At 42.0% G+C, this 10,168-nt stretch overlaps 1 protein-coding gene across 1 annotated transcript; it reads right to left on the bottom strand.

Moving 5' to 3' along the window:
- Positions 1-3,949: 3,949 nt before the first annotated feature.
- Positions 3,950-8,748, bottom strand: LOC139657242 (transcription termination factor 1, mitochondrial-like). The gene is made up of 5 exons (XM_071535008.1): positions 8,674-8,748; positions 5,941-7,029; positions 5,387-5,397; positions 4,519-4,548; positions 3,950-4,208 (listed from the first exon to the last, which is right to left on the bottom strand). Exons 2-5 carry the CDS (start codon positions 6,988-6,990, stop codon positions 4,139-4,141), a joined length of 1,161 nt encoding a protein of 386 aa, XP_071391109.1. The 5' UTR covers positions 6,991-7,029; positions 8,674-8,748; the 3' UTR covers positions 3,950-4,138.
- Positions 8,749-10,168: the final 1,420 nt, after the last annotated feature.

The raw sequence follows: 10,168 nt of genomic DNA, 5'->3' as shown, positions 1-10,168 counted from the left end.
TGAACATTATTCTTCACATCAACAAAAACTGTGGACTCAAACTGGCTCTACAACAACATAAAAGCTAGAATTATGTGTGTATCGGACCTGAACCGCAACATTTTCCATACTTTTCCAGACATTTTTTTCAAATTCCCAAACTATTCAAGACCTGGAAATGATCAAATTCATGTTTAATACTTTTCCAGACCTGCGTAGGAACCATCCCACTGAGCAAAAGACGTGATTTCAACGTCGCGTTTATGCTTTAGCTCTCATATAGCCCAGGATCAGATCATTACGGCTATGTATAGACCTATTTTAGACCAAGCAGTAAATACATTATTACAATGAATAAACATCTGTAAATACCAAAAATATGCACCAGAGAAGTCCTGTAGACTAGCCTACAAGATAATTATCTGAGCACAAGAAGTAATTTCAACATTGCGTCTATGTGTAGCTCTCATATTGTCCAGGATAATATTGTCTATGTATAGACATCTAATAAACTTTCACTTTTCAACCCCATTTAAACTTAATTTAGCCTAGACGGCTATGGCCATTTAGACGTGTTTTAAACGTCTAATCAACGTAAAATTGCTCAGTGGTCTGTGTATTACAGTCATTTTGTGCTATGGGGCAGTAAAAATCTTTCTGATTGCCCCTTTAAGTACAATTAAAAACGGTTCAACTGGCGGTGTGAAGGATCCAATGCAATTCACAGTTACAGTAAGCAAACCTGGAAAGCAGCAAGCCTCCTGCCGAACAGAACAGCATTTCTAATTGCTGTTTTTTGATATTCACTGTGGGGTGTTCAATGCATTCAATATATTTCGCCGAGCTACATATCCCCCCCCCCTCCCCTCCCCTCCACTCCCCTCTTTCCCTCCCGTCTTTCCCCATCTCCCTCTACCTCAAAGGCCCATCATCTGGCAGGACGCATTCTCCAGAGCGGACTCCAGCATCCACACCAGAGGCGAGGCGAGGCGTCCCCCCCCCGCTGCCCCCCCGCTGCGGCGTCAGAGGGCCTTGTTACTCACAAAATGTAATTACAGTCTCGCGTCAGTGACCCGGTCCCCCCCCCCCCCCCCCCCCCCCCCGGGGCGCGTCCCGACTTCTCCAGTGTTCTCTAATGATTCAATGATGTTCCTCCCTCCTCCTTTTACAACCCATCTCATCTCGAGCAACAATGTGCTCGTTTTTTTTTCGCATTGTCAGCAAAGCCGAGCAGAGCAGCCGGACGTTGGGGAGGGTGTCGGGTCATGCTGCGATGGCCCGGGATTCAACGTTTATACGCTAACCCCCCCCCCGGAGCTGGGTCTTAACAGTCAAAGGGAAGCTAATTAATCACTCCCTAGGCAAGATGTATGCGCCCAATCTCAAAAGTGTGGCATAATTATGGCTGGATGATAGCACAACGATAATAAGGACGCGGTGCGGAGAATATGAATCGGGCCTAATGGAGGTTTTTTGGGTTATGTCACCTAGCTGCCGCCAAAACCCAATGCATCGATTAGTCTCGATGAAGACTAACTGTATGAAATATGCTCATAAATATTCACCACTCCTATCCTGAAGTGGTCCAGCTCGGTATTTTTTCCCCGAACCTAATAACTCTCGACAATATATAGTCACCCGTCTAAATGTATTATTCATACGCGCCTCATCTATATGTACATATGGCACATCGGGCCGCTTTTCCGTGAATGAGATGAGAACTGCGTACGGTGAAGAAGTCGATCTGGGTTTGTTTTTTTTTTACGGTTACTGATGCGAATAGAAGTAAAAAAAGGCTTTAGGTATAATAAGCGGGGGGGGGGGGGGGTAGTGGAGGGGAAACCCACCTATAATCAGTATGCGCCACTTTAATATTAGAGTGTTACTCTGACTTTATGAGATGAACTTCATAGCAACTTGAACTTGTAAGGGGGGAAAAAAGCATAAATGTATGCTTTTCTGAAAATATAATCGATTTTTGTTTATAGTGCTGGTTTGTACGGAAGAGAAGGGAGACGTGAAAAAATCTGAATTCTGAGTTTAAACTCTGACTTTTTTCTCAGAATTCAGACTTTTTCCTCCGAATCTCAGAATTCTGACTTTTTAAACTCAGAATTCTTTAAACTCCAATAAATTCCTCACATGTGGCCCTAATCCTCTTCCGTAGGTTTGTTTACCAGCGTGTCACTGATAAGATAAGGGAGTGTGGTTAAAGACAGAGAGAGAAAGAGAGAGAGCACGAGTAAAGCTTTCCTCTCTTTGTCTGTGGAGGTATTTAGGATGCCGGCCAAGATGTCAGCAGCTCTAATTAGTTCTATGCATGTTCCGTTGTGCTTAACAGGAGCTGAAGGCAACACAAGTGGTTTGACAGTGTGATAACTAGCAAACCAATTTAGAGATGAAACCCTCCTGACAGCCTGTTGATAAGGACACACGTGCTCGGTCTTATACAAAGGCAATTATGGGATTCATCTTTACCTGGCGTCATCAGGATCAGAGACACCGTGTCAAACCCCACAAGTCGTCTTGTCTAGAAAAATACAAGTCCAGGGTCTGTAGTAGATAGAAATGACAGCAGATGACAGTAGCTACTGAGAAATCAATGAATCAAATGGGACTTGATGGCTTTGTACTGTGATCCTGACTCCAAAAGAAAAAGAAAAAAAGAGTAGTGTATGATTCTACCATGTAAGGTCAGTGTTCTTCCAAAATGACACATCCCCTGTGCATCCTAGGTCTGTTCCCTGAAGGACTGAATATTAATAAGACCAAGAAGAAAATTATTACATGTTGTCTTCTCCAAGCTAAACACACAGTTGCACTATTTTGGAAAAACCCAGACCAACCAGATATCAGTCAGTGGTTCAGAGACCTGTCTAATGGTCTTGCTTTAGAGAAATTGACTTATGCTATCAAAGGAAAACCTGATGTCTTTCAAGAAATATGGGGACATTTCCTACATTATATGGAAAATAATCCTTTGGGACCTGTATTAACTAGCTAAGCGTATCTTCAGCTCTTGTACATTGTTAGAATGTAATGACTTTGTCTTTTATGTCATGTATAATTTAAATGTTTTCTGTGTTTTTGTTTTTTTTAGGCTGGGGTTGGATGTGGGAAGGGGGGTAATGTGTGCTGTATTATCTGCTTGTTTTTTTTTGTCATGATCTCTGTTGTTGAAACTAAAATGGCAATAAATATATTTGTTAAAAAAAAAAAAAAATGAAACATCCCAAAAAATACAACTACTCTTTCATTAAATGAAAGTTGCTGCTTGTGTAACTGTGTGGAAGGGTCCGTGGTATAATGTTCACCACACATTGGTTCCGCTTTGTTTTAATTGTTGTGTCCCTACTCTTTATACTTTATAACACGGGAAAAATAAGATTCAAATCAGGACATTTCACCAAAAATTCCACCAGGTTAGGATAACCAGGTACAGGAGTGCTGTCTGTGTAAGTAATTGGGAACAGAAATAAAGTAATTTATCCAATATACTGGAATTCCCTATACAATATTGTACGGTATGGCAAAGTCCCTGTATCTAATATTATTATAATAAACTTCCAAGCCTGCTTATATTGACTCAATTTCTGATTGAGTTTTTGCTAAAAAATAAAATGACACCATCGCACTGCCATATCATAAAATCTCATATTGCATGAAAACCTAATGACAGCTGACTTAATGACATAATCTCTGTTTATGAATGTACCATGTAAATGTTATGCTTTTGTTTGGGTGTTATGAATTTATTAAATACTGGAGATCATGCAAAGTGTGACCATTTTTTATTGATTACATTACATCTTAATACGGATGTCAAGAACTTCCTTTCCAGTATGTGGGGTATTTTGTATAGATCTTTGACCAGAAAAAAGAAACCCCAAACCATGCATTTTGAAATAATTTCTCAGTGCAATGAATGTGTATATTGAGGGTATAAGCTACTTTCTTAAGCAACTGTAAATCTTATTAGAAAAAAAAAGGAAACATTTCCATCATTAAATCAAAAAATATATTGAAATCTTATAGAACAAATTTAAGAAATCATATTTTTTTATTTGTATTTAGCTACAAAATCTCTGTTGAACAACTCAATTATTCTGAAATTGAGTTAAAAGTGAAGTAACATCCTACACAGTCCAACATGATACATTCACTCATCTGGTGAGACAGCAAGTTTTTCCATCTTTGCATCAAACCGCTTTCGACTGGTGTCCAGGATGATGATTTAAACAATTTATTTCATCTATTGATTTTATGCAAAAACACATAATAATAATAATAATAAACTTTATTTGTATAGCACCTTTCATACAAGAAATGCAGCTCAAAGTGCTTTACAACAAAGAAATTACATGCATGAAAATAGACATAGAATGAGCATAAGATGGAAAATAAAACCCACTGAATAATAATAAAAATAAAGTTAAGAAATAGAGTACATAGAATAATTAAAATCAAGTAAAATACAACATTTCAAAAGAAGTGCAGCAGTGCATAAGTGCAAAGCAAAGTGTAAAAAAAAAAAAAAGTTTAAGGCCTGTATCAGGAAAGTCGTAGCTACTTAAAGGCTAAAGGGAAGAGATACGTTTTTAGCTTTCTTTTAAAAATATAAAAAAAAAAAAAATTCTTTGGGCTGTTGTTGGGAACCTCCAATAAACCAGCAGCAGATGATCGCAGTGTTCTTGAAGGCAAGTAGGGAGTTAGCAACGTAGCTTGGTACTAGCCCATTAAGGGCTTTGTATATAAGGAGGAGGAGCTTAAAATCAATTCTAAATGTTACAGGAAGCCAGTGCAGAGCGGCTAAAACTGGACTGATGTGCTCTCTGCTCTTGGTTCTGGTTCATAGCCGAGCTGCAGAGTTTTGAATAAGCTGAAGTCTCTCAGTGGTATTTTTCGGGAGACCAGTAAAAAGTGCGTTACAGTAATCGAGTCGGCTTGAAATAAAGGCATGAATCAGTTTTTCAGCATCTTTTTGATTTATAAATGGTTGTACTTTAGCTATGTTTCTAAGGTGGAAAAATGATGTTTTCGTCACCTTGTTAATGTGGGACTTGAAGCTTAGATCTGAATCTAGGATAACACCAAGACTTGTAACCTCAGATTTATTCCAGGGAGTCAGTGTTCCCAGATTATTAAACAGCATTTCCCTTTTTGTTTTAGGGCCGACTAGTAGGATTTCAGTTTTGTCCTCGTTTAACTTTAAAACATTTTTGCTCATCCATTTATTTATTGCCAAAAGACAGGTGGTAATGGAGTTTATAGCTAATAATATCAAATAAATGCTTATCTTTTGTAAAATGGGGTGGACACATAATATTGTTTCAATGTTGATGCGCACACATATACACACGTAATCTCTCTCTCTCTCTCTCTCAGTATAACACACACACACACACACACACGCTCTCTCTCTCAGTCTCCGCATAGCCACAGTTTGTGCCTCATTTTCCACCGGCAGGTTGGAGGAGTCTTTCATGGTCATTGTGTTCATGTCTTCAGGGCAATACGTTTTGTTAAACGACCTGCTGGCTCTGTGGCATTTTGCTTTGAATTCATTCCGACAAAATTCAATAGTTTGCCCTGCGCAAGACGTTCACTCAGTGAAGTAACGTTAGGGGGGGGGGGGGGGGGGGACTAGCTGATGTTAGCTAGCTAATTAGCCGTGTTATCTGCCTCGGTAGCTAGCCTAGAGTATTTATTTCACTAATGTCAGCTAGCTAGCTGGGCACGGTAACTCCCTAGTCCCATGACCATGAAAGACCTGCCGGTGGAAATGGTTTCTGTCCCATGCACGCTTAAGTTAATTTCAAGATAACGTTACCTTGAATTTGGCAAAGAGCGATGGGTGCAGCATGTTTTGCATGTTGGGTGACCTTCCTCCTCTAAGCCGTGGCCGTCCGTGTTTTTTCGATAACCGAAATATATTTTTCAAACCGAGCTATACCTTGAAACCGGCCAATGCCTACCTCTAATATTCTGTGTGCTGTAATCCAGCACTTTGGGCTTCTCCAGTATCTGCTTCATTGTTATTCCCCCCTTTAGGAGACGATCCAGTTTGGTGCTCAGCCTGTCCCGCCTAACGTACAGCACCACTGGATAGGAGAGTACCAGTTTTTGGATGTCAGATCCCTGACAACCAAGTGAAACCATCTTCCGCTGGAATCTTTTGAAATTCTTTTCCAGATAACTATTGGACAGGTCCAGGATTTCTGCCCCGGCGCCTTGCAGAAAAGCTAGCAGTTCACAATCACTCAGCTTCAGAGCGGCTTTCAGGTCGTCAATGTTGTTCTTGACGCTCTTAGTGCTCTGGATGAGGATGAAGTGGTTTCTGGATACGATGGCTTTGGCAAACTGCTCCGGATCCTTTCCGCCAAGCTCCGCGCAGATGTCTTCCAGAAACCCCACCATCTGCCTGTTGCGCTCCAAGCTGTTGGAGACGGTGCGCGGCGCCGTGGTCAGCAGCCGGTGGAGGACGTCGGCGTTGAGCCCCAGCGAGGTCAGAAACACGAGGTTCTTTTCCAGGTTCTCGTTGTTGCTGGAGCGGAAGAAACACTCAGGCGAGCGATCCAGGATGCGCACGATTTCCGCGTCCGTCTTGAAGATGCTCCTCCACAGCTGCCAGCGCTGCTCCAGGTGGTCGGCGGTGCGGGTGACGGCGCGGGGAAAGCGAGATATGACGCCGGCGACCACGGTGCGGCTGGCGCCTTTGCTCTGCAGGAACTGAGCGAGGCCGCGCTCGTTCGTGACGACCTTACGAAGGACCCCGGGGTGGCGCTGCCGTGCCTTCTTCACGTCCACCCCCATGAGACTGAGGTTCTCCAGCAGGGATTCGTTCTCTAGGCGCTTCACCGGCTTTGGCTCAGCGCTTTTTGGAGTGACGGTGCAGAGCCTCCTGGGAAGGCAGGTGGGTGTTAGCCGCACAGGAAGGAGGGCAAAGCTGCATTGCGATGCCACCGATCGATGAAGGTTCAGGAGAGCCCGGACTCCAGGTGCTGCTGCCATTTTCAACGAGGAGGCCTTTACTGTAACATGGCAGTGGACCTAAAAATAGAAAATAATGAGAAAATAAACACTGAGCAGCTGAATAAAAACAGAGAAGTCTAGTCAAAGAAGCAGAACTGGGAAATCACGATAATGAGGATGACATCACACTTGGTTATAAACTGTTATTATACAACAGGTAGTTCCGACCAAGCGATCTGATTGGTCAACTAGACATTTAGAACGTGATCAAATCAGCATGACAGCACACCTAGCATCATCACTAAATATTACTCCGCCATATATTATCATACAATATATTTAAATATAACTCTGTTCAGCCTTGATGTTACTAGACGCTCTGGCATCCTCCATCAGCTGTGCCGGTGAGTCGGTGACACGGCGCTACTAGCTTAGAAATACATGTGAAGTTCGCGGACGTAGTAGCTAAATCTGTCCATGGAAAAAATATTTTTTTCAGCAGATATCTTAGTTACAACAACATTGAGCTAGCAAGGCAGTTTTGTGTTTATATGTGTGCGATTTATTCAGTTTGGGAAATCCCACGATCTCTAGAAAGCATTAGCTCAAGTTGGCTGGCTGACTCAACAGGGACTAGAAATCGTCTGTTGCTAAGTCGTTACTAAGGGCGTTTTCACACCTGCGCTTTTAGTCCGGTTAAATCGGACTCTGGTTCGTTTCCCCCCTTGGTGCAAAACAACCGCACCGAGACCCTTTAGAGGAGGTGGTCTCGGTCCGGTCCCAAACGAACTCTGGAGCGGTTCGTTTATGGTGGGAACGTGATCCGACCCAACTACCAGGTGTACTCAATTTACTCCGCAAGTTTGAGCTAAACGGCTCCTGTAGCCAGGTGTAGCCAGTATAGCATTTTCAAGACGTTTCCTCGGAGAGCATTCGGATTTCTGCTGGTACAGTGTTGCCTGGTATATTGCCCAGATAATTACAACAGTTATGGGCAAATGCCAACTCTGCCGTTGCTCCATGTTGCATAGCAATGTGCACTAGTCCAGAACACAGGACCTTCTTCCTGTATTTACTTTCTTGCTCCCGCCCCAGACACATCTGACCAATAAGCGGAGTGAACGTTCTCACGTGGTTTGTAGTGATACATTTTGGTTCGCTTGGATTTTTCTCCGTGTGAAAAGAAACCGAACCAAGGAGAAAACGCTACAAGTTTACAAACTCATCAACTGATTCGGACCAGAGCAAACGACCTATAGGTGTGAAAACGCCCTACTTGCTGGAGTAGTAAACGTGCCAATAATGACAGTAAAGCATACCCTCTCGTGTAATATTGCTTTAATAGCATGTTAGCTACCCAGCACAGTGGGCTAAATGTCTGTGATACCAATAGAGAAAGACTAATGTTAGGCTGCTGTCCGGTCCAACGCGAGGATATAATCAAAATCTGTATTTCACTTTCATCATTTATGACCCTTAGTCGATGTGAGAACTCATAAAATATCTGTTTTTGTTTAGCTTGTGCCATAGAGTCACAGAACCACCTACAATTTAAGTTAACGTTAATTAAGTTAGGTGTACCTTACCGTTAACGCTCTAAGTTAACGTTAATTGATAGCTAGAAATGTAACATATATTTTACTATGTATATTTCCAACGTTTGAAGCCTTAATATAGTAGTTATTAGTAATTGTAGTAGTTAAACAAAACCAAAGCACTTACCACATAAGTTTGGTCTCTCAGCTGGGGAGACTATTGCCCAAAGAGATCCACAAATATCCCTTGCAGACTTCAGTGGAAATCGAAACGGGACACGGGCAAACTCTCGTGAGATGAAAGGAGGATGTCCTCTGAGAAGACTGACACGGCGAATATTTTTTATTTGCGCCATCTATTGTTGTGGAGTTTAAAAATTGCAGTGTGCCTAAAGTTACTCCAGTGTTGTTTTTTCTGGAATTGGTGTCCAGGAGTGCACGCAAGACAGCTTATCCAGTTAGTTGTGCCCTTGCATCGTTATCAAAGGCCCCCCATACAATGCATACACATGCTGGACTGAAGTATGCTGGTATTTCCCACTGGTGCACCTAGATGGATGTCCATAGAATGTAATCATTTTGTCATGGAAGTTCGCATTGTTTCATGTGTGCACGTACATGTGCAGAGTGGTCTATCTAAGCCTTGTAGACACAATTGTTTCGTAGGGTTGGTCTTGTAAGGGACCTGGTAAGATCATGGTTCTTAAGGGCTGTCACTGTCACAGACTTGCATTGAATCTTTGCCACAAGCATATGGAGGGAGGCATTGTATCAAAACCTTTTTAGGTAGGCAATAACCTACTGGTTGTGGAATTAAACCTAGATTGTTAGCCCTTATCTAAATACAAAATTCACAACCAGCTGTGTTCTAGAAAAAAAATTTCTTACAAAAACTATCATAGGAATTGGTATTGAGAATCAAAGGGAATTGAATTAAGCCGAATTGGGATGATAAAACCCCCAACTTTCCAAAGTGCAGAGAAACTTCTAATACATTTATTTTTGTGTGTGTGGTGGATACTCATGGGTTCAGACTGGAACTGGTGCTTTGGATTTTGGGTTTGCACAGCGGGAGGGACTGTGAGCATGGCCATCTCCTTGGTTATGGTTTTGGCATTTGGGTCAATGAAAGGCTTCTCTGCTTTGCAGGAGGAATTTAAAACTGTAATCTACACTGTACCATGTCACCATGTCAATCCCCACTTACAGTGGAGAAACATGCCAAGAAAATTCACTGCATAGAAGACATTAATAATGCTGAGCAGGAATATCCAGGACATGATCTGTCGTTCCAGGCCATTAGCTGCAGATATAATGTTGCTTTCACTTTTCTCTGTGTACACTGTGAGAAAAGAAGGTACAGTGACAGCGGGTACAAGTCTGTACTTTGTTTTGGAGTGAAGTGTGCATTACCAACATTATGGAGTTGGTAGTGCAAGACTTTGGGACGATTCTCCAGTTGTCTGGTGGATATGGCCTTGACCATCATCTTTTCATATGCTGTCCTTGAAAAGCACCCACTTCTGTACTGATGAACATGGTCTGAAGACACTGGAAGAAGAAGCTCACACTATGATTTGGTGACTTATTATGGCTTGAACAGTATTTTCTTCTGCCCCTTTTGACATGAAAGTTATTAGCAAATTGACCGTTGCCAACATTATTGAAAATGCTTTCTATAT

The sequence above is a fragment of the Centroberyx affinis genome, unplaced genomic scaffold (assembly GCF_046629955.1).
Source record: "Centroberyx affinis isolate AG114_WGS23_722 - 3 ecotype Tasmania unplaced genomic scaffold, CSIRO-AGI_Caff_v1 ptg002645l_1, whole genome shotgun sequence".
Classification (NCBI taxonomy): Eukaryota; Metazoa; Chordata; class Actinopteri; order Beryciformes; family Berycidae; genus Centroberyx; species Centroberyx affinis.
The sequence above is the reverse complement of the archived record's forward strand: the minus strand, read 5'-3'. Positions and strand labels throughout refer to the sequence as shown.

Coding starts and splice junctions, on each gene's coding strand:
- LOC139657242 (XM_071535008.1), bottom strand. CDS start 6,990: ATGGCAGCAGCACCTGGAGTCCGGGCTCTCCTGAACCTTCATCGATCG. Junction 4,209..4,518: donor TTTCCTGATACAGGCCTTAA/ACTTTTTTTTTT, acceptor TGTTTAAATCAT/CATCCTGGACACCAGTCGAA.